General features: G+C 37.3%; 1 protein-coding gene across 1 annotated transcript; it reads left to right on the top strand.

The window, feature by feature from the left end:
* Positions 1-1387: 1387 nt before the first annotated feature.
* SH2D1B (SH2 domain containing 1B) lies at positions 1388-25613 on the top strand. Its single transcript, XM_045547218.1, has 4 exons — positions 1388-1628; positions 21449-21512; positions 23525-23690; positions 25265-25613. The coding sequence occupies exons 1-4, from the start codon at positions 1495-1497 to the stop codon at positions 25297-25299; spliced, it is 399 nt and encodes a 132-aa protein (XP_045403174.1). The 5' UTR covers positions 1388-1494; the 3' UTR covers positions 25300-25613.

The following is a 25613-nucleotide window of genomic DNA, read 5'->3' as shown; positions in this document are numbered from 1 at the left end:
AGGGGTTGGCAAACTACAGCCCATATAGCTGCTTTTATACTATAATTGCAGAGTTGAATAGTTTTGCAACAGACACTGTGGCCTGCAAAGCCTAAGAAAAAGTTTGCTGACTCCTGTTCTAGGTCTTTTGTTGAAAAGAAAAATAAGTTGTGAGTTCATACTAATATTTATAATTCAAATTTAACATCAAATAATTTTATTTAATATTTTTGCTTTTATATATGTATCTCTTCTCTTACGCTGAAAAAATCTTTGTTCTAGGATTTTCCCAGGACTCTTCTGGTTTTAGCTCTGAAAGTTCTGGGTACTGGGAAACCACTTATTCATGAGCAAATTTGAGCAGTTGTTCACCTTACTTGGTTCTCAATATGTTAATATCAGTATGAATTTTATTTATCTTATAATATTTGTTAAATATATTCAAATTGGTTATGCCAAATTATTACTAAATGTATTTACTGGTCTATTTAATGTGGAGGATATTCAATTAAGACTGTTCGCTCAAATCCTATATTCTAAAGTCAGTTGAAATAACTTTCTGTATGACTATATCATATCACCAAAGTGATTTATAGTTAGACATATTATTTTAGTGGGTTTACTCCTCGTAGAGGTAGCTTTTTATTTATTTATTTTAAATATATAAAATAATTACATGATTCTACATTTAAAACCATATAACAAGTTTTACTTAGAGAAGTCTCACCTCCATGCATGTTTCCTCCCTCTCCTTATAGGTAGAATTTTTTATTTTGAAATAGTTTTAGTTTCGTTCTTCCAGTGGGTTCCCCAAAAGGCACAATGCTCGAAAGTGTTAAAAATGGCCTTCGTTCACTAGTGGCTGGAAGTCTTAGCTACACAACGGGCTGTCCCCTCCCCCATTGCTATCAATTGCTTTCTCTTCCCGTTGATGCCTTCCATTTTTTATATCATTTGATCCATGGAAATCCCACCCTTTCAATTTTCCCATTGTGTCTGGACTTATCAATTCTTTCAGCCTCCAAACATTTTTTGAGTACCCATTCTGAGCTAAGTGTAGCCCAATCATAAGCAGCTTTAGCAGAAAATGGGTACCCATTACAGTAAAAGCAGTGGTACATTTCCTGGAAAGGATCCCAGTAGCCAGAGAAGGTGAAAACTGGTGATGTATTGTGATATACAAGGCTGCAACACAGTTCCAGGGAGCTTGACTTCAGCATCACAGCCTTAGCCGTGAACATCACCGATTCCACTATGTACTTAAATGTGCTTTCACCCACTTCTACAAGTCACACTTGGGCCATTTCGTGGTCATTTCATCACCCAGCTCTTCTCATTTCCTGAAACTGGTGAGACTGGCTGAGTCCCACAGACCAACCTCATCTTGTTCTCATCAGTGGCTGGAGGAAGAGGTATTTCCACAGGAGACACAGCTGACCCCACTTCAGAGCCATCCCTTGACTTGGAGCTGGATTTCAGGCTAACAGGGCAGCCTGGAATACGAGAGGGCTCTCCATGGATCTGCCTTATTACCACGGCCCTCTGACCAAGCTTGATTGTGAGACCTTGCTACTCAAGGAAGGGGTGGATGGCAACTTTCTGTTAAGAGACAGCGAGTCTATGCCAGGAGTCCTGTGCCTCTGTGTCTCGTGAGTAGCCGCATCTTCCACACATGTGAAACTTTATGTTGAATGTAGCAATGGCAGCCATACATTAAAGGGATTAATGTCCCTTAGTATTTCACTCTGGCTTTGTAGCCCCAATGTTGGGGTGAGAAAAAGTAGACACGGCCAGGGCAGGATGGAAGGAATGTGTCTGTCCATGCTCCTCCATTGCCCTGCTCTCCTGGTGTAAAGGCCACACAAGCAGACTCTGTAGCATCAGGAGGGGATGTGGGGCATATAGGGAAGGGCTGCAGGATGCTTGGGAAGTGTGTGGGGGGGGGGGTGGAGAGATGGTAAACATGCCAGAGAGGTCTTCTCCTCCAGAGGTGTGTGTGTTTAGTATGGAAAACACTAGGGATTATTTTTGAAATTTCAATCTGAAAGACTATGTATTCTGCTGCATTCTCTTGCAATACTTAAAATAATATTTCACATTATCTTAGATTTGTATAGGGCTTCAACATCATTTCCTTTCCTCCTGCCTGTAGGCTACTAGGCAAGCATAAGCAGTCACCATTTTATAGGTAAAGAAACAGAGACCTGGATTTCTCAAATGACTTGTATGTGTTAAAACTTATCTGACATTTCCAGAGTCTGAGTTAAATATGAACAAAATTGCAGGGCACTTTATCAGAGATACCTTGCTGAAGGAATTTGTTTATGCCCAGTTTAGAAAGCAATTCTGAAGAGAAATCACTGGAAACCTCCTATGTTTGTGTATTTTCTTCTTTGTAAAGCAGAGACCACTGAACCTTTTTTTCTACCTGTTATAGTAATGAAAATCCAACTGTCTCTTATTAAAGAAAAATTATTTAGTGACAATTGTTGGGGAGGAAGACTTTACTCAGGACCATCACAATAGGTATAGGGACCACTGCGATGGGTTTTTGCAGTGCAGAAGAGAGATTGGGCTCTACTCCAAATACAGCGTGGGCAAGTTGGAATTTATAGTCAAGGATTAGGGTGGGGGTCCTTGGATAGAAAATTACTAAGAAGAAACATCAGAGTGAGGGGGATTCTGGCTAAACTGACCTAACAGGATTCTAGCTAAAGACAGGCCAGTGTGATCAGACAATCACCTGGGAGATGGTGGAGGATAAAGGGTAAGGGTTTCTTGCCAAACTAACTTGGGGTTCTTTAAAAAACTGGATTTTACGAGGAAGTGCACAGATGGTCCTAGGAGAAGCTTCAGAAGCCTGACTATAGACAAAAGTGATTGTCATTGTCTAATAAAATATGTAGGGATATATTTCTTTCTCTAAGAAAGGGGATACAGGCTATCTTTCTCATACCTATATCCACAGCATATTCTGTTAGTTATGACAATTGCTTTTGTCTTCATAGCTCCCCAATTCTAAGAAGCATGGAAGCTCAATCATAGGTGACAAAGATTCTTTGCTTGACCAAACTTTAGTCAGGCTTCTGAGCCTCCCCCTAGGCCCATACGTGTACTTCTTTGTAAAATCCAGTTTTAGCAAAGAACACTGGCAAGTCAGTTTGTAACCTTTGACCTGTGAAAATATAATTAAACTAATAATTTTCCTAACATGAAACTGTCCTTGATTTCTTGGATTCGACCACACTTAAACATAGTGTATTTTCTCCTTAACGTATGACTGTCTTCTATTTTTTAGTAGTTTTTTACCATGAGTCTGTGTGTGTGTGTCTTGTCTGGAAACAAAAGAGGAATTACCAATGGCTAAAAAATGTATAAAAATATTCTCAACATCACTCATAATGTTTTAATATATTTTTAGCTATTGGTAGTTCCTCTTTTGAGAATTGCATATTCATATCTTTTTACCCACTTTTAGCTTGTTTGTCTTCTCTTTTTGGACTTTTTCCAAATTCTGTATATGAAGCTAAAACATTTTTTTAAAACAAGACACACACACACACACACACACACACACACACACACACACACAAAAGACACACACAGACTGACTTCATTTTGCATCAATTGTAAATAAAAGATTATTGATAAACTGACAGAAAAAAACTTTATTAACATATAAAAAGCTTTTAGAAATCAATAGAAAAATGGGAAAAGTACAAGAGCAGGAGACTTTCAGAAAAAAATATAAAAAAGAAAGATGAAAAAATCATTTTATTTATAATTGAAGAAATTCAAATCAAAAGAATAATGAGATACCATTTTGTCTATTCAATGGGCAAGAAATAAAACTATGAAAATACCCAAGGTAATTAGTGTGCTGCAAAGCAGACCCTTGCACAAGCTGATGCAGCTTCTTTGACTGGAAATGTGCCCAAAACATAAAATACATGAATATAACTTTTGACCCAAAATTTCACTCATAAAAGTTTATCTTACAGTTATGACTGCACAAGCACATGCAAATTGGAGATACAGGCAGTTGCCGGGTTACAGACGACCTGACTTGCAGTGTTCCACACTTATGAATGGGCTCCCAAGGCTCCCCATAAGGATAACAGAATTAAATAATTAAACTAATAATTTGGGAACTAGTTTTTTCCACATGTGTAAACAAACCTGTATGCAGTAGGCAGTTTGTTGGCACAGCATCTTGACACTAGTGGCTGGTCTGACTGTTTATTATACAGTCACACACAGCATCAGTCTTGTCTGAACATTTTTATTGGATTTTGTGAGTCTGTGTTACCCTTATGACCATGCCTCCAAAGGGAAAGTCCACTGCAAGTCCAGGTGAGCCTTTGGCAAAGAGAAAAGTGATTATAATGGAAACAAAAGGAGAAATAAGCGTTCAGAGAAAGGCCAGCTGCCATCATTTATTGGGAAAACATTAGACTTCAGTGGCTGGACTATAGAACAATTGTAAAGGATACAGTGAGAATAATGGAACATGTGAAAGGCAGTGCTCCAATAAAAGTCTCAATTATTACTAAGTAGCATAGTGGATTTCTTATTGAAATAGAAAGGTTATTGATTTGATTAGATCAAAATAAGTGTAACACTCTTATTAACATACCATTGACACAATATTGAGTATTAACCTTTAATATTCTTTTTCGAAATTTCTCCTATCTCTTATCTAAACTTTTTGTATGACTATGTTTTTATGTTCTGTTTGAATTTACAAAAACAGCACAATAGTTTCTGTAACTTATTATTATAGTACAGGGGTATTATTATTACAGTATTACACTGTATTATTAATACCGCCTATGAGCCATTATAGTATTGTTACTATTATTACTGTATATGCGCTGTTCATCAGAGATCAGAGTTGCATACAAACCCAACATAATGATGTTCTCAGGAATGTATCTCGTCCATAACCTGGGGAATGCCTGTAGTCTAAATGTGCTTAAGAGGGCATTTGTACTATCAGTGGAATGCTATCCAGGCATTAACAAGATTGGGTAAATCCATATACGGTATGAAGAAATTTCCAAGATCTATTGTTGTTGAAAAAGGCAAGATGCAAAGTATGTTACCATTTGTAACATACTTAAATTGTAAAAAAAAAAAAATTATGTCTATATCTTCGTATATTCATATAAAATTTTCTAGAAGATACATAAGAAACATAATAGTGTTACAACTGGGGAATTTAGAAGGAGTAAGTTGAGAAAAGGGTTGTTGAATTCATTCTCTTCATTTGGTAAATTCTTTGCACTGTTTACAAGTTTTACATGCACATGTATTACTTTTGTAATTTAAAAAATGTTTATCAAAATGTAGTGAATTCCTACTATCTACCCAAACACTGTGCTCAGGCCTGGGAAAATTCTAAGGAGATTCCAATAGTGAACTTGGAATTTTTTTATGGAGGTCCAAAACATGTTAAATAAATAAAATAAGAGTAAAGTATAAATTCCAAAATAGACAGTTTTATATGAATTCAAGGACAGAAGAGATGAGCAGGAAAGCCTTCTTAGAGGAGGTAGTATTTGAGCTGGGATTTAAAGCATGGATAAGATTCAGTCACATGGAAATTGGATGGAGGGGAGGAGAGAAGGTAGGCACAGAGGTCTAGATGTGGGATATTTTAAAGCATATAGGGTTCACAAAAGGTAGTTTTGGAACCAGCTTTTGGAAAAGTAGTTTGGGATCAGATCATGTGGCTTTAAGAGAATGATTCTGTGGATTATGGGGAAACATGGATGGTTTCTGAGCCGGGAGATGACAAGACTAATACTGAGTTTTAGGAAGTTCTATCTGATACAGAGAATGTACTGCAGCGGGGAGATGATGGCATAGAGACTGCTGTGCCCTGGATGGGAGATGGTGAGGATGGTGGGTGGGGCAAGCAGTGGGAAGGGAAAAGAGAAGAAGGTGCAAGGACAGACCTTGACCAGGATTTCAGCATATGTGGACTATATTGGGATTCTCTTTGAAAACTGATATTTATTCTCAACTGTTCTGTGGTGTATCAACCCAGCTTATATATTCATCTAAAGCAAAGGTCACTAAGAAATGCTAACAAGTGATGATAATAAATCAAATGGAAAGGCGATAATCAGTATTTGTTAAACACCTGCACATGAGCAGGCCTCACCTCCCCCCTCCCTATGTCACTGAAAGACAGACAAAACTTCATGCACCTTCAGGCTTAAGATTCAGGTCAAATGGCCCCCATAGCTACCTCATCATAGTCTGTGGAAATTTATTATCACACAGATAAGTAGGAACTATTCAATTCTAGTTGTTCAACAGTTAAAACCTCCCATATGCCAGGTACTGGCTAGACACTCAGTTGATACCTTCAACACAGCTCAGAGCCTAGTGGGGAAAATAAATGGACACCATAATGTATGTGATAATTGTGATGACTGACCATTATTCGGGCACTATAGGAGCTGAGAGCAAGGAGTGATTCATGCATCAGGGAGTAGAGAGCCTGACACTGGAGCAGAGACCTGGAGGATGAACGGACTCTTCATTCATTCATTCAACAGGCATGTACTGAGCACCTGTTATGTTCCTGGCATGGTCCTAAGCATTGGTGAAATGGCAGTAAATACTATAGGTGATGTTCCTGCCCTCATGAAGTTACATACATTCCAGTGAGAGGAGACAATATGATGAAAACAAAACAGAATCCTATGACAGGAAACACAGCAGATATTTTCCATTGGGTAAAGGAAAGTTTCCTCTGAGGAGGTCACATAAACAAATTCATGCTCCAAGATACAACCTTGTGTAAGCAACATCAAAATTATTATTATAACATGTGTTAGCTTGTTGGTCTACATGTATATAGAAAAAGCTACCATGTCAGTGTCTTCTATCAGCCAAACATTGTGCTAAGCATGTTACATGCATTATCTCATTTATCCTGTGCAAAGCCCTTTGCAGTAGGTGACAATATCCCTGTTATGTGAAGAAAGAAACTATAGTTTTTTATTCAATAACTTGCCCAAGGCCAAACTGTTAATATGTTACTCTGTTCCCTCTCTTACCAGTATCTCTAGCTTCACTGAAATATACTCAAGGTGGTCACTTTGGAACCATGTTATGCCTAAGCAGTAAGCTTGGCAGTGGACCCTGATATGCAGCATCTCCTTTGCTGCATTAAAACAGCAACATACTAATTTCCATGCTTTCACAGACCTAAATGAAAATACTAAGGGGAAGGTTAGAAGTAAAGGAAGGAAGGATGTCACAGAGAGACTTGGCTTTTTACAGCATGTAGCGTTGACCAGAAAGCTATGTGGTGAACATGGACAGGAAATGTTACCTGATCTTTTATAAATTTTGTTTTTTGTTTTTTTGAGACAGAGGCTCACTCTGTTGCCCAGGCTAGAGTGCCGTGGCATCAGCCTAGCTCACAACAACCTCAAACTCCTGGGCTCAAGCGATCCTCCTGCCTCAGCCTCCCGAGTAGCTGGGACTACAGTTACTATGCCCTGCTAATTTTTTTCTATATATATTTTTAGCTGTCCATATAATTTCTTTCTATTTTTAGTAGAGACAGGGTCTTGCTCTTGCTCAGGCTGGTTACCTGATCTTTTGATAGAGCTTCCAAAAATCTCCAACGTGTAAAATGCTGTTTTGTAGTGTGACTCTGTGAGTGTCAGGAACTTGAAACTCGGTCTGCCTTTGTAATCAGTAGAATTAAATTGGAATAGGTATTATGAAGTGCAAAAGATTCATCTATAGATGTGAAGGGCAAGGAGGTACTTTCCATAGCCATGAGAATGCTGCAGGTGAAAAAGACCTGAGCCCTAAGCTACTGCACGACCTCATTGAGGTGAGTAATGGCAATATCTTTCCATTGCCCTGAGAGTCATTTACAACTCTCAGACTCTCACATCTTTGAAAAGATTATAGAATTTAGAAAGAAAACAAATAATTCAAATTTTTTTTTTGCTTATAAAGCTAATGAAATTTCATTTTAGAAAAATCAAATATAGGGAAAAGTATAAAGAAGAAATATCAATCTCCCAACTCAAAAATCAGCATCTTTTATATTTCAGCATACATCTCTCCAGACTGCTCTCCATGCATCTATAAACAAATCAATGTCCATAAATGGTTCATTATACACAATAGTTTGTAAACTGTTTTCTTAATATATTGTAGGTATTTTTCCACATCAAAGAAAGCTGATACACATCATCTTTTTATGACTGTCGTGTATTTAATTGTTTGTATATACAATAATTTATACATAATATATTCAGGTTATTTCCAATTTTTATTTTTAATTTGATCTAATTGACCAAGTATAATTTGGGATGATTAACATTTTTGTACTTAGTATCTGTGAAAGTTTGCTCAACTCTCTCCTTAGGATAAATTCTAGAGGTTTTAAAATTTTCATACACACTAACAAATTAGTACAACAAAAGGTTGTACCAATGCACACTGCAATCAGGCAGTGAGAAGACCAAAGGTCAAAAGTCTTAAAACATTCTTTATTGACTTGGGTTCCCTACTTGTGTTATGGCACGGAAAAGTGCAAAACACGCGGTTGATGTTATAGGGCACAGTCAATTCCATTTCCTTCAAATGATCTTTTGAAGTTTGGTTAAAATAAAACTAAAACCTCGAACATGAACAAGTTTCCCCAAAACAGTGGCCACAGCATGAGACCATCTGCTAATCTGTGGACTGTTTGTGAATTGAGCAAGGGCTCAGAGGTCTGTGCACAGTCCCTAAAGTAATAACCACTCTCAAGGCTAAACCGCATGAGAAAGAGTAAAATAATTCAAAGGTAAGTGGAAACTTACAAGGACCTGTATTCTAGCCTTTCCAAACCTCAACTGAGAATTTAATGCCAAAGATTTTTTTTTAATTCAGGATATTGTGGGGGTTCAAACATTTTGGTTACATGAAATGCATTTGCCTCACCCAAGCCAGGGCTACAAGCCTGTCCTTCCCCCATACAGTGTGCCCTGTTTCCATTAGCTGTGGGTTTGTTTACCCCCACCCCCCGCCTCCTGACCCCCTCTATCTCCCATCCCCCCCCCACCTGACTGGCACCCAATATTACTACCATGTGAGCACCTTAGTGTTGATCAATTAGTACTAATTTGATGGTAAGTACATTTTTAAATGGTTTTTATAAGCTCTTTGTATTTCTCATATCTTAAATGAGGTTAAAGATTTCCCATACTGAGGGTCAAGCCCAGACACAGTTATGGAAAATGTAACAGAAAATATAGGAAACATTTTTTCTATCTAATGTCAAAAACCAACCATAAAGACAGGAAAAACATATATGTACAATGAACTTAAATTTGGTTTATATATTAGAATAAAAATAAACTACATTCATTTACCTTTTTATACCATGAATCATTTTTATAGTTTTATTGAGGTATCATTGACATAAAATAAAAGGTGTATAATTTGATGGATTTTGAAATATGTATACTCCTATGAAACTATCACCACAACCAAGATAATGAGCATATTGATCACCTCCAAAACTCACTTTGCATCCCTTGGTAATCCCTTCTTACCATACTTCCCATCTACCCCCCAGACCCCAGGCCACCATGATATGCTTTCTGGCACTATAGATTCATATGTATTTTCCAGAGTTTAATATAAATCAGATCATAAAGTATGTAGTCTTTTTTATCTGACTTCAGACAGACAAAAGAATAGTTATTTTGAGTTTCATCCACATACATGCATCAGTAGTTCATTCCTTTGTATTGCTGAATAGTATTCAATTCTAAGGATGTCACAATTTGTTTACTCATTCATAATACAACTAAAGTTGCTGTGAATATTTGTGACTAAGTCCTTGTGTGGGCATATGCTTTCATTTCTCCTGGGTAAATCAAGAGTTGAACAGCTGAGTCATATGTTCTATGTAGGTTTATCCTTTTAAGAAACTGCCAAACTTTTCCAAAGTGATTGTGCTGTCTCAGCATTTCCACTGGCATTATACAAGAATTCTGATTCCTACACATCTTCACTGACATTTGGAATGGTCAGTCTTTTTTATTTTAACCATACTAATAAGCATGTAATGGTATCACATTTTGGTTTTAATTTGCATTACACTAATGATTAATAATACTGAGTATCTTTTTGTGTGTTTATTTGCCATTCATATATTTTTTCTTTTTTTGAGGGGGTTCAACAACAGATTTTATTTTTTATGTTTAAAAACTTTATTGAAGTCTAATTCAAGTAAAACAAACTTTACATATTCAGAGTATAAAATTTGATTATTTTATTTAATTTGACAGATAAAATTGTATGCATTCACTATATACAGGATGATTTGAAATATATATACATTGTGGAATGGCTAAATCAAGCTAAGTAACATATGCATGCCTCACAAGTTATCATTTTTGTTGTGAGAACACTTAAAATCTCTCAGCATTTTTCAGGACTACAATATATTGTTATTAACTGCAGTCACCATGTTATACAATAGATCCCTTGTATTTATTTCTCCCATCTAAATGAAACAGTGTGTCCTTTGACCAACATCTCCCCAGCCCTCCCCTTCCTACCACCCCATCCCCTAGTAACCACCATTCTACTCTCTAGTTCTATAAGATCAACCTTTTTTAGATTCTACATATGATTGAGATCATGCAGTATTTGTCTTTCTGTACCTCGTTTATCTTACTTAAGATAATGCCCTGTAATTTCATCCATGTTGCTGAAAATGAAAGGATTTCATTTTTTAATGGCTAAATAATATTACGTTGTATATGTGTATACCATTTTATTTATCCTTTCATCTGTTTATGGACGTTTATGTTGATTCCATATCTTGGCTATTATGATTAATGCTGCAATAAACATGGGAATGCAGATATCTCTTCAACATACTGGATTCATTTCCATTGGATGAATACACAGAAGTGGGGTTGCTGGGTCATATGGTACTTACATTTTTAGTTTTTTGAAGAACCTCCATCCTGTTTTCCATCATAGCTATACTATTCCCACCAATGTGCAACTAGGGTTCCCTCTTTTCTCCACATCCTCTCCAACCTTATCTTTTGTCTTTTTGGTAAGAGCCATTCAGACAGGTGAGAAGTGATATCTCATTGTAGTTTTAATCTGCATTTCTCTGATGATTAGTGATGTTGAGAATTTTTTTACTATATCTCTTGGCCATTTTTATGTCTTTGGAGAAACAGATGTCCTTTGTCCATTTTTAAATTTAGTTATTTATTTTCTAACTATTTTCTCACTAAGAATATGTTCTTATGTATTTTGAATAGTAACCCTTTATCAGATGTATGGTTTGCAAATATTTTCTCCTACTCTGTGCACTGTCTCTTCACTTTGTTAATTGTTTCCTTTGCTGTGCAGAAGCTGTTTAGTCTGATGCAATCCCATTTGTCCATATTTGTTTTTGTTGCCTATGCTTTAGGGATCATATCCAAAATTCATTGCTCAGACCAATGTTGTGGAGCTATTCTCCTGTGTTTTCTTTTAGTAGTTTTATAGTTTCAGGTTTTATATTTAAGTCTTTAATCCATTTTGAGTTGATTTTTGCATACGGTCTGATATAAGGATTTAATTTCATTCTTCTGACTTTGGATATCCAGTTTTTTTAGCATAATTTATTGAAGAGGCTGTCCTTTTCCCAAAGTGTGTTCTTGGCCACTTTGTCAAAAGTCAATTGACAGTAAATGAGTGGGCATATATTTTCTTTGATGAAGTGTCTATTCAAATATTTTGTGCATCTTTAAATTAGGTTGTTTATTTTATTATTATTGAGTTGTGATAATTATTTACGTATTTTGGATGCAAGTCCTTTATAAGATAGGTGATTTCCAAGTAACTTCTCCCAGTTTGTGACTTGTGTTTTCCTCCTTTTAACAGTAAATTTTAAGGAACAGAGATTCTTAAATTTAATGAAGCCCAATTTATCAATTTTTTCTTCTATGGATTGTGCTTTTGGAGTGGTATTAATAAATAATCTGCCCACTTTTGGATTAATTCAATTTTTTTATATTTCTAAATTATCTCTTTTGAGGGCTAGCTAGCTATATTTTTTATTTTTAATAGTTTATTATTTATACATGTTAAACTTATAGCTTATATATGAGTAATATTATATCTCTTCACCTATAGTAACAAGGACCTTATAATAACACTCTTTCATTTCTCTCACACTTCACCAAATCCTTTGTGCTATTATTGTCATGCATTTTATTTCTATATATTTTGTTAATCCTACTATACATTATTATTACTTTTGCTTTAAGCAAGCAATTATCTTTTAGATTTTAAATATAAGAAGACATATTTTTCCTTTACCCACATATTTACTATTTCTGGTGCTCTTCATTCCTTTGCATGTATCAGAGTTTCTCAGCCTTGACACGATTGACATTTTTAAGACAGATAATTCTTTGTTGAAGGAAATGCCGTGGGAATTATAAAATGTTTTGCAGCATTTCTGGCATCTATATACTAGATGCCACTAGCAAGCCCTACCCCGAAATTGTGACAACCAAAAATGTCTCTAGACATTGCCAAATGTGCTGTGGGGTTGGTGATGAAAGCACTCTTGGTTGAGAACCACTGGTGTAGACCCACATTTCCATCTGGTGTCTTTTTCTTTCTGCCTAAAGGACTTCCTATAACATTTTTCATAGTGTATGTCTATTGGCATAAATTTTTTCAGCTTTTGTGCATTTGAAAATGTCTTCATTTTGCTTTCAGGATTAGAAGTATTTTTCTCTGAATAGAGATCTCTAGGTTGACAATTTTCTTTTAATACTTTAAAGATTTTATCAAACTGTCTCCTGACTTGCATTGCTTCTGACAAGAAGTTTGCTGTCATTTTTCTATTTCTTCTTCTGTGGACAAGTATATATATATATTTTCTTTTGAGTACTTTTATGATATTCTTCTTATTATTGGAAGACAATTTGTTTATGATGAACTTCAGCATCATTTTCTTTGTGAGCTTAGAGCTCATTGAGTTTCTTGGATATGTGGATTAATAGTTTTCAACAAATTTAGAAAATTTTTGTCCATGATTTCTTTAAATGCTTTTTTACCCACTCGAGAACTCCAATTACAAATGTGTTGGGCCTCACAAAGTTGTCCTACAGTTCACTGGTTCTCTGTTTATTTATTTTTTTCGGTCTTTTTTCTCTTTGATTTTTATTTTGGATAGTTTCCATTGCTTTGTCTTCAAATTCACTAATTTCCTTCTTCTACAAAGTCAAATCTTTTGCTAATCTCATCCATTATTTTCTTCATCTCACACACTGTAGTTTTTATCTTTAGAAATTTCATCTGGGTCTCTCTTTTATGTCTTTCATGTTTTTGTAGACATACCTTGGAGATACTGTGTGTTCAGTTTCAGACCACCACAATAAAGCGAAATTGCAATAAAGAAAGTCATACAATTTTTCTGTTTTGTAGTGCATATAAAAGTTATGTTTACACTAGACTGCAGTCTAGTATGTATGCAATAGCATTATCTCTAAAAAACAACGTACATACCTTATTTAAAAATATTTTAGGGCTGGACGTGGTGGCTCATGCCTGTAATCCTAGTACTCTGGGAAGCCAAGGCAGGAGGATTGCTTGAGCTCAGGAGTTGGAGACAAGCCTAAGTGAGAGTGAGACTCATCTCTGCTAAAAATAGAAAAAATTAGCCGGGCATGATGGTGTGAGCCTATAGTCTCAGCTACTCGAGAGGCTGAGGTAGGAGGTTGATTGAGCCCAAGAGTTTGAGGTTGCTGTGAGCTAAGCTGACGCCACAGTATTCTAGCCCGGGCAACAGAGTGAGACTTCGTCTCAAAAAAAAAAAATTATTGCTAAAAAGTGTTAACAAGCATCTGAGCCTTGAGCAAGTTATAATCATTTAGCTGGTGGAGAGTCTTGCCTCGATGTTAATGGCTGCTGACTGATTGATCAGGTTGGTGGTTGCTTAAGGTGGGGTGGCTGTGGCAATTTCTTAAAATAAGACAGCAATCAAGTTTTCTGCATTGATTGACTTCCTTTCATGAAAGATCTATCTGTAGCATGCAATGCTGTTTGATAGCATTTGACCCACAGTAGAATTTCTTTCAATATTGGAGTCAATCCTCTCAAACCTTGCTGACTTATCAACTAAGTTTATGTAATATTCTAAATCCTTTGTTAAATGTGCACAGCATCTTCAGCAGGAGTAGATTCTATCTCACTTTCTTTGCTCATCTGTAAGAAGCAACTCCTCATTTGTTAAGGTTTAACCATGAGATTGCAGCAATTCAGTCATATCTTCAGGCTCCACTTCTAATTCTTGTTCTCTTGCTATTTCCAACACACTTGCAGTTACTTCATCCACTGAAGTCTTGAACCCTTTGGAGTCATCCATGAGAGCTGGAATCAACTTCTTCCAAACTCCTGTTAAAGTTGGTATTTTGATCTCTACCCGTGAATCACAAATGCCATCTAGAATGGTGAATCTTTTCCAGCAGATTTTCCTTTTACTTTGCCCAGATCTTCCAGAGGAATCACTATCTTTGGCAATTTTGTCTTACAAAATATATTTCTTAAATAACAGGACTTGAAAGTTGAAATGACTCCTTGATCTATATGGGCTGCAGAATGGATGTTGTCTGAGGAGTCAAAGAAACAACATTCATCTCCTTGTATATCTCTATCAGAGCTCTTGGGTGACCAGGTGCATTGTCAATGAACGGTAATATTGTTAAACAATCTCTTTTCTGATCAATAGGTCTCAAAAGTAGGCTTAAGATATTTAGTAAACCATGCTATAAACAGATATGCTATCATCCAGGCTTTGTTGTTCCATTTATGGAGCACAGGTAGAGTAGATTTAGCATAATTCTTAAGGGCCCTAGGATTTTTGGAATGGTAAATGAGCACTGGCTTTAACTTAGAGTCACCAGCTGCATTAGTCCCTAACAAGAGAGTCAGCCTGTCCTTTGATTCTTTGAAGCCAGACATTGATGACTCCTCCATAGCTAAAGTCCTAGACGGCATCTTTTTCCAATAGAAGGTGGTTTTGTCCATATTGAAAACCTGTTGTTCAGTGTTCTGTTCATCAATAATCTTAGCCAGATCTTCTGAATAACTTGCTGCAGCTTCTCCATCAGCACTTGCTGCTTCGCCTTGTACTTTTATGTTATGGAGCTAGCTTCTTTCCTTAAACCTCATGAACCATGAGAACTGGCTTTCTTGTGCAGATTCCTTCGCTCTCTCAGCCTTCACAGAATTGAAGAGAGAGTTAGGGCCTTGCTCTGGATTAGGCTTTGGCTTAAGGGAATGCTGTGGCTGGTTTGATCTACCCAGAACACTAAAACTGTCTCCATATCAGCCATAAGGCTGTTTAGCTTTCCTATCACTCATGTGTGCACTGGAGTAGCACTTTTAATTTCCTTAAAGAACTTTTCCTTGGCATTCACAACTTCGGTAACTGGTGCAAGAGGCCTGTCTTGGCTTTCCTCACTAAACTTACTCATTTCTAGTTTTTTATTTAAAGTGAGAACCATGGGGCTGGCTAGTTGGTGGAGCAGCCAGAACACACACATTTATCCATTAAGTTCACCGTCTTATGTGGACATTTTTTGTAGTGCTGCAAAACAATTACAATTGTAACATCAAAGATCACTGATGACAGATCACCAGAAAAGATGTAATAATAATTTAAAAGTTTGAAATATTGCAAGAATTACCAAGATGTGACACAGAGACATGAAGAGAGCACATGCTGTTGGAAAAATGGAACCAATAGACTTGCTTAATACAGGGTTGTCATTAACCTTTAATCTGTAAAAAATGTAGTATCTGCAAAGTTCAGTAAAACAAAATGCAATAAAATGAGGTATGCCTGTACTTTAAAAACCCTATTTTACCTCTAGATTCTTGAACATCTGTAATAATTTCAATAACTATCAATGTCCTTGTCTGCTGTTTCTTTCATCTATGTCATCTTATCATGGTAATTGTTCCGTACTTCATGAGTCCCATTTGAGTGAGATCTGACATTTACTATTCCTGGTATACAATTATTTACACTGAAATTAGGGCACTCAATTCCACTGCAACATTTCCCACTGTCAACTCAAGACTTTGGAGGATAGCTACCATTTTTAGACATGCTGGTACTCTCCTCACATTGTGTTTTTAGTGTATCATGAAGGTGGTATTCTTCAGACACCTGGAAGGGCATGGGGCATCATTGAACAGCTTGCATATAAGAGATCCATTATAACATTCCCATCTCCTTGAGTTGTCAGATTCCTTTCTCTATAGAATGCCAGGGAAGTTTTGGCATTTTGATCTCTTGAATATAGGCCATTATTGAATCCAAGCCTCAGTTAACCAGTCTAGCAGAACATTTATGCCACTCACAGGTGTTTAAGCTAATACAGTAAATTCCAAATCCTAGGTGAGTGTCCCCTTATTGATGAATCAGCCAAACTAATCCTTTATTTCATCCTTCTCGGTTTAACATCCTCTTATCTGTCTCCATACATGTTCATTGTACATATGTCTCCCATTGCCTGAACCTAATCAGAAGCCCGAAGGCAAGGGAGCCCAGCTTGCGGTCTTGGAAGTCAGAGCACAGGGCAGAATGGGGAAGGTTAAAAAGATGATCTGGAGATACAGAGAATATCCACTGCAGGTATATGCTGCTATCGAACACATTAAGTGTTAAATGCCTACTAAATGTCTGAGAGGAGATGTTAAGTAGACAGTTGGATCAATGAGTCTAGAGTTCAGGGGAAGGTTAGAGCTAGAAATGCAAATTAAAATATAATTTGATAAACAATTATTATCTCTACAAGAGTCAATCTTTCTACCCAAAAACTTTGAATCTCCCTTTATTTGCTGAAGTGTTCTTTTATGTGTCTTGGTAAGATTTCTTCATATAGGCTTGTCACATGTCTTAAGATAATTCAATGCAACCCAACAAATATTTATTGAGTATGCACTATGAGTCAGGCAATGTGCTAGAATGAACAAAGCAGACATTATGATTCTGTCCTTGTGGAACTGACAGCCTTGTGTGAGTTGTAGACAAGTAAATGGATAATCAAAATTCAATATGATAAGTGGTAGGTTTGGACAGTAATGGATGACTTTTTTCAGAGGTTGCCCTCCTTTCCCCCCATCCCAAGGCATTTCACCTGAAGCTCTCCGTGCCCTGAATCATCATTTCAGCTGCTTCGCACCACTAGCTCTCTTGGCAATTAGTGAGGGCATTATGATATCCTCACTATCTTAATTATCATAGCTTTATAAGAAGGCCTGAGACTTGTTAAGATAGGAATACACTACGTAAATGTCACTTACCTATGTCTCCTCTCTTTTCCCCAGGAGAATCAGCCTCCAGTCCCCCTTCCCCCATCTCACCTTCCCCAACTCACAGGGGAAAAATCAGGGATACAAATTTTTAGAATATTTGAGGTCTGTTTCTTAAAGGATCTAAAACATTTTTATGAATATTTAAAAAAATAAAACCTCCAAAAGAGAGAATTACTAGAGAACGAAAACATAGCCTTTCCCTCAAAATACTGAATTTCAAAACGTTGATAGAAAAAATAATATTAGTACTTAGTGGCAACCCCTTTTTATCTGTTTAATTGTATTGTTTTTATGTTTGGATAAAGGCTATTTCAGTGCAGTTGGTAAGCATCTGGAATTTAGAAAGTTAACCACCAACATTACTAAGGGCTTAAGTAACAAAATTTGTAGCTTGTTTTCAATAAAAATATATCAACTCCTATAAAAATCTAAAATGTTCAAAAAAGATCTTCTCAAAGTTGCAGAACAGGAGATGGGATTATTTGAAAATGAATGAGTCAGAGGAAAGTATTTGCAGTCAGCTTATACTTACATCTGTACCATTTCCCAACTAATGTAAACAAATAGAGCTTTTCCAACAGCTGAAAAAATTTGCCCACACAAAAAAATCCTTAGATTCTTTCTCCTTTCTGCCTTCCTTCTCCCTCTCTGCAAATGTCCTATTTATTTCCTTTTCCATTACCTCACAATTGCACTTTAAAAACAACTATTTTGTTTTCAATTTTTAGGATTAACTAGAACTTATTAAGTTTTATGGGGTGTTCAATTTTTAATTATTGCTTTTAATTTTTAAATATTGCTTTTTAATTAATTTCATCTAATAACACTTCATATTACAAAAATATGTATCTATTATATGTATTTTTACTAATTTACACTTTTACTTGATTTTTATATTTCTGATTTTTTATATTTATATGTATTCAATATTTAATTTCACTGATCTTTGCTTTTTAATAAATAATAAAATCTTGACATATTCAATTTTGTTCCAGTATGGCCATCTCAAAGAATAGACATTTTGGGCCCATAGATTGGACACATTTCAACTTTACTAAATTTTGCCAAATTGTTCTCTATTAGTATCTAATTATATTCCCATCAGTAGTATATAAAACTCTGTGTAGCTTCACATCGCAGCCAATATTTTGCATTAGTGAACTCTAATATCTCTGCCAATGCGGTACAAAATGATATCTAACTGTTGTTTATTTTGTATTTCCCTGATGGATATTGAAACATCTTTTCACATGTCTATTGGCCACTTCATTTGTCTTTTTCTTATAGTACAATAGTGCTCTTATTATATATTAGTGTTGCCATTATTGTCTCCCAATCTGTGGACTTTTTCACTTTGCTAATGGTATATTTTGATAAATAGATTTAGTTTTAATTCAATGACTTTATTAATCTTTTCTACGGTTTGCACTTTTTGTGATTTAAGAACTCCTTCCTTAACTTGAAGTCATTATGTTGTTCACTTCTATTTATTTCTCCAAAGTTTAGTTAATGTTTTGCTCTTTCATAATTGAATCTTCAGAGAGGGTGAAGCAGAGATCCAATTTTATTTGTTTCCACATGAAAACATACCATTGCCACTTAATAACTAGTCCATCCCCTCCCCACCAATCTGCTATGCCAGCTCTTTCATATATCAGATTTTCACACATGTATCAGTCTGTTTCTGGGCTCCCCAGTTTATGCCATTAATATCTTTTTCTACCCTGGAACCAATTCCTCATTATTTTAATTACAGTCTTAAAAAAAGACTTAAGACCGATTAAGACAGGAACACCTCCCCCCAACACACACAGGCGCGCGCGCGCGCACACACACACACACACACACACACACACACACACACCTCTCGATCTTATTTTTCTTCTTAAAATTGTCCTGACTCTTCTCTGTATGGTTTCAATTTTAATATATGTGCTGCCGAAGCAAGCACATGTCCTGACCCTTCTAAGCCTAGATTTTTGTGCAGAGTAGTGACATGATCTGACTCACATGTTTTTAAAGGACAACCCAGCCTATTGTGTAAAGAATAATAATAATGATGTCAGAGAAGGAGGAAAGAATTGCTAGAACTATGTCCTTGAATAGATGAACAGGGATTGGCAGCCAGTGGAAATAGAAGGGATTAGCTTTGGAGATCCACACGCAAAGTTCATCTATGGTATAATAACAAAGGCAGAGTGTATGAGTGCAGATGCTAATTGCTGTGATGGTGGGAGTCTGGAAATTCTCTATTGTTTGCTTTAATATTCTCAGTGAAGTCATCAATTAAGAGTGAGGATGGAAAAGAAAATGTTGGAGATTTAAGAAAATGGAGAATGTGTAGAATCATTGTCAATGCGGAAGTAAATAATTGCCCACAAGCATTAACAGCCCTGTCAAGGTCTATGGTCATTAATTTAATGTGAAACCAGCCTACGTAGCTGTGTGTTTCTTTCCAGCCACAAACAGCTGCAGAAAGTTGAATTTAATCAGAGTTCTAGTGTTGCTAATTGAGTAAATAAAGTGAAAGATGATAAAGGAGTCAAGAATGTATATAAGAGAATGGTTATAATGTGGACAATTTAAACTGGGTAAAGAAGGGAGTCAAGACATGTGGGTGAGGAACAGTGAAAAGTGGAAGAATCAATGGTTTGGAGGGAGAGCCCATGGGGTCCAGGGATTGTTGGGATCAGTGAACTAGAGGAACGGATCTGAAAAGATAGGAAGCAGGGAAAAGAGAGGGGGATGCATGGAACTAAGATTATGAAAGGGCTGCAGTTATTGGCAGTTACGAGGTTAAAGTTGTGAGCAGGGCTAGCATCATAGCATGCAGCCCATGCAGTCACACAGGGTCCTCTCCTCAGAGAGCCCATGTTTGGTTTAATGCTCTGCTGTTATCATCTCATAATTGTTAATAATTTTTTAACAAAGGAGCCTACACTGTCATTTTGTCCTGGAACCAGCAAATTATGTAGCCAGCCCTGGTTATGAACAGGGGAGTGAGTAGCTGAAGTAAGTGGAGGACAAGCTCACTGGAGGAGAGGACTTTGAGGAACTGAGAAATTGGGGTGTTGGATAGTCTGTGCATGAATTGAAATTGTCAAAAGTTTAGACAAGAATAGTATTGGAGATAGTGACAGTGAGCTAGGAGCTAAAACCTGGAGAAATGAGCAGCAATGACCCAGGGGTCAGATGTCAACAACACTGAGGGGTAGTAAGTGATACAATCCAATGACATGAAACTCAAAGCCAAGGACTTAAGGAAGGAAGAAAGCAGTACTGAAGAGCCATGAGAGCAAGAACACCGGCCTCACCTCTAGGCCCCATAGTGAGAGGGCCGTGGGATTAGAATGCAGGAGATAAGGGTGCCCTGCAAGACTGGGTTCTTGTAATGACTGACAAAGAAGGATAAAAGGCATAATGAAAGTTTAGCCCAATGAGTTCAAGGCAGAGAGAGTGGAGGCAAGACTGTGAGTGCTGGAGGATGGAGAAGGGCTTCCTTGTCACCATTGGTGGTGGTGGTAGAAGGCCGAGGTCTTTTTACAAATCTTTAGTATAAATGCACACTGCAAAAATCATGTTTCTTTTAAAAGTTTTACAAATGGCATTTATAAAATATTAAGAACAGAAAGCATCAAAATAAGTTGTCATCATAATGGTATTAAGACTTGGGACCTTTAAGAGCTGATTAGGTCATAGGGGATTCTGCCCTGGTGAATGGCTTAGTGCTGTTATCTCAGGAGTGGGTTAGTTATTGAGAAAGTGGGCTCCCGATGAAAGGATAAGCTCGGCCCCCACCCTTTCTTTTTCTGCCTCACACGTGCTCACTTGCTCTTCCACCATGCCATGATGCAGCAAGAGGCCCTCACTAGTCCCTCTATCTAGGACTTTCCAGCCTCCAGAACTGTGAGCTGAATAAACTTCTATTGTTTACAATTTACCCAGTTGTGGTATTCTGTTACAGCAGCAGAAAATAAGAACTAAGTTTCTTTTGGGGATTTAAGATTGACAAAGATATTGCATACAAAATATGATGATAGGTGTTGCCTGGATCTGTATATAAGAACATTATGACATCTTTCCACAGGTTTAAAAATCTTGTCTACACATACCGAATCTTCAGAGAGAAACACGGGTATTACCAGATAGAGGTAAGAATATATATGGACTCTTGCAATAACAAAAACAAAACAGTTGGGGGAGGAGAACCTGGAATGCGACCACATGAAGGCACTCTACCAAGGGAAGCACTAGGCAGAGTTGAGAATCAGATCAATAGTTAGCCTGGTCTTTCTCTGAGAGAAATAAGAAGGCACTAGACTTGGGTTCCACTTCTAAATAACCATGGCTGTTATCCAACTCTGGTTCCTCCAGTGGTGAAATACACCAACCTGGAAGACGAAACAGTGACACAGGATGGAAGTGGGAAGGGAAGCCAGGGAGCAGTCTGAATGTTTAGAAGTCGAGTCTACAACTATAGTTGTATGAAAATATAAAGGGAAGCATCAGATAGCTGCAAGTCATAGGGATTTGTTTAATTTTTTTGGTTTACTGAGAGCTAGACAAAAAAAATCTTTTTGTTCTTTTGAATTTAGTTCTCTGGCTTAGGAAGTAGAGTATAATAAATGTTACTGAATTTTAATTACTAACAGAGAATCCTGAAATAATCTTTCTGAAACACTTGCATATAAGGTCAAGCAGACTACAAGATTTCTCAGAATCTTCAATACGCTAAATGTTCACTCTGAATATCTGAAAGAGACTAGAATATACAATGATCCCCAAACAGCTCATTTATATAATTCTTCTATAGACATTATTGAGGCAGTTGGCAGAATTTAAATAAATTCAGAATTTGAATAAGACTAGCAAAGAGTACTATATTAAGGTTAATCTCTTGATTTTAATCATTGTAGTGTGATTATGTAATGTCCTTGCTTTTCAGGAAATCCTGAAATATTTAGAGTTAAAGGGACATCATGTTTGCAACTTAACTCTGAAAAACAATTTTTTAAAATAATATATATACATGTATTGTGCATGTATATATGTGCATATGTACATGCACATTATATGTATATATTTAGAAAGAGAATGAAAAGCAAATATAAAATGTTAATATTTGGGTTGTGGGTAAAGGATATATATGAGAATTTTCTCTTTTTATGATTTTTGCAACTTTGCTGTGTCTGAAATAATTTCAAGATAAAATGTCTTCTAAAAAGCAACTTATTTCAAAACATTTTTTTCTCTGCTGTACTTTGGGAAATTCTGGATAATTCCTCAGTACCCTGTTTTGTCTCTTGTCTGGACAAAACGGAGAGGCATCCAAGTCAGTGAATCCAAACTCAGACACAGAGGGGCATTTCACTGGGGAGCAGCTTTGCACTCAGAGGCCTGAACTGGATGGTGCTCTAGGTTGCAGGGACTGCATTAAACGGACTTCCATGTCAACAACTTCAAGGTCAGCCTGCACCTCTATTATGGAGGTTAACCACACTGTGCGTAAGAAAACCTTCTTATTGCCACTTTCTTATATTTTGGTTTTCTAGATTTTCCTAAACCAAAAATATAAGAGCAAAAGAAAATTCTTTTTGTTTGTAAGGTTATATTAGAAAATAGTACTTGTTTTATAGCTGGCAAACAGAAAACAACTATTTACAATTTAACTGAGTCATGTTGACATTCCTACTCTCAGTTTAAATTGGGACTTTTTTGGTCTTGTTTCACATGGAGATTTCGAATTCAACAAGTATGTAATTTGCATATTTTGCATTTCCCCTCAGAAGTCCACTTCTGTTAGTCCACTAAAATATCAAAGCCTGCCAGCAAGGCAGAATCTGACATAAGCTCTGGGAAGGGTACCCTTCACAGTGCATCTACAAGAACTCCCTTGGACAAATTCAATACTGCTCACTGAGTTAAGGATCCCTTGATTGTAAATCCTCCTTACTCAAAGTAGCTCAAATCAGAGCTTGGTCTTAAAACATCAGCGTTTCTGTGAATTGCAAGTGGTGCGAGCTCTTGAGCATGAACTGTTGGCCACTTGTTTTCAGTTTGTCAGCTCACAGAGAAAGCCTTGAAAACCACTGTTTTGAGAAGTGTCACATTTCACACATAATTGCACAATGAGTGATCAATCTCCTTTCTTGGGTTTTTGCAGACTGTGAAAGGTGCTCAAAAACAGATCTTTCCAAACCTAAAGGAATTGATCTCCAAATTTGAAAAACCAGATCAAGGGCTGGTGGTTCACCTTATAAAGCCAATAAAGAGAACGAGCCCCTACATGAGATGGAGAAGATTGAAATTAGACTTGGATGGCATTTATGGTAAAAGCTTTCACATGGGGGTCAGAAAAGCTCCCTAATCCCATTTCTACCAGTGACCTACTTCATAGAATCAGTATAGATAAATGGCCTTTTCTATGACATTATCTCTAAAAAGCTTCATCCTACTAAGAGCAATTTCCATTTTGTTGAGAAGTAGTGTCTTCTAGCCCCTAAAGGTAGACAAGACAGAGCTTTCTGTGCTTGGACAGCGGGGTTCCTGGTCTAGAGCTGACTTCAAATTCATTCTGTGACCTTGTGTAAACCACTCAAGTTTGGGGATAAATGAGAAAATGGGCAGATTTTTCGAATGCTAAAATCACTTCAGGCCATCTACTCCTTCCCTAAGGCTCACCCTGTTACATTTTGCTCAATATTTGCTAAGCATTCATTTATAAAGTGTTAGGCGTCAAATTATTTCAGATATATCCCTAAAGGCATTAAGTCATGGTGAGAGATGGTCATTAGATTTGAGTACAGAGAATCCATGCTGAGGCCTCTCTAGTCATATCACAAGCAGCTAGCCACTCTCGCTTACCCACACCCTTGAAATCTGCTCTCAGAGAAGAATTTAGTATCTGTGAGTTATAATGTAGTTTAAATTTAACTCAGACTTCCAGAGATATTTAGGGCTTAATCCTGTTTTCCCATGTTGGAATGTATGGTTATATTCTCCATGAAAGGGACTGCAGTTATCAGTCGGCAGGTGATGGGATGAGAGAAGATGTACTCACAAGGGAGGACAGAGAGTCCTTGGGGAGCCTGCAATCACTCACACCCATTCAGCTCTGTCTGCAGCAAAGTCACCCTTTCGGGGTGCCACAACTCGCTTCTCACCTCCCCAACAAGACTAAGCATGGAGTTATAATGATACAATAAAATCCCTTCCCCTACATTATTTATCTGTCCCTCACACCCTCATGCAGGGGAGTGTGCACCCACACACACACAAAATCACTTTCTATGGGTTCAGCTGCAGATGTAGTCCACGGCTACTGTCCACCAAAAATTATAGAATAAAAAATAGAAAAGATGGCAGAGGTAGAAACCCAAGAATATATGTGTGCTGCAGCCCTTAGGCAAACCCAAATGAGTTGCTGGGACTGGTTGGGGTGGTGGTAGTCATTGTCTCAGCAATGATAAAATAATTACAAATCCCAAGAGAAGAACCCTTAGAGATCTTCCCTCAGAACTGGGCACAGGTCTCACCTTTCCAACTTTCCATGCTTCATCAGCACTGGCAGAGTGAGCTCCTAAAGCCTCAGCTACCGGAGGGGAAACATCCTCCCCTTTGCCTCCTTAGAACAAGCTTCAGATGTTCTTACTTCGAGGGCAGCACAGATTTTCTGCTGGCAAACCAAGTCTGGTGCTGGAAACTCTGGGGTTGTCTTATTTATAAGACCCCTGGTTTTGCCAGGACAGCTCCCTAGGGTACTTCAGCCTTTGAAGATGTGACTCTGATGTGGCATCAAGATCGCCCTGTTCCTGGGGAGAGGCCTTCTTTCCCTTGACTGAGGCTGGTCAGCGTGACTTCTGAGTGTGGAGTCTCATGCTGGTCCTCTGCTTTCTTCCCCCAGAAAACAGTAATGATTATACGGATGTCTTGCCTTGAAGATAAGGACACTGGACACAGCAAGTTAGAGAAGAGATGGGTAATAGCTGTCACCGGTGACCCACTTCTGCAGGTGTAGGTCCGGAATGCCAAACTCTAACAGACAATTCAGACTCTCCTGGTCTGGGTAACTGAAGATATTCTGTCCACCAGCATCAGAAGTTACTCCCCATACTCCTACCTCCCAGGCATATACCAGGAAGAATTTCAAAGCCCCTCTTCATTCCTACTCTTCTTTCTCAGAATGGGACAGCCTGAACCTATTCTCCTTGACTTGTCACCTTCCTCCCGACTGTGCAGAGGGGCAGCTTCAT

The sequence above is a fragment of the Lemur catta genome, chromosome 3 (assembly GCF_020740605.2).
Source record: "Lemur catta isolate mLemCat1 chromosome 3, mLemCat1.pri, whole genome shotgun sequence".
In the NCBI taxonomy this organism is placed as follows: Eukaryota; Metazoa; Chordata; class Mammalia; order Primates; family Lemuridae; genus Lemur; species Lemur catta.
This window is presented reverse-complemented; position numbering and strand designations above follow the sequence as displayed.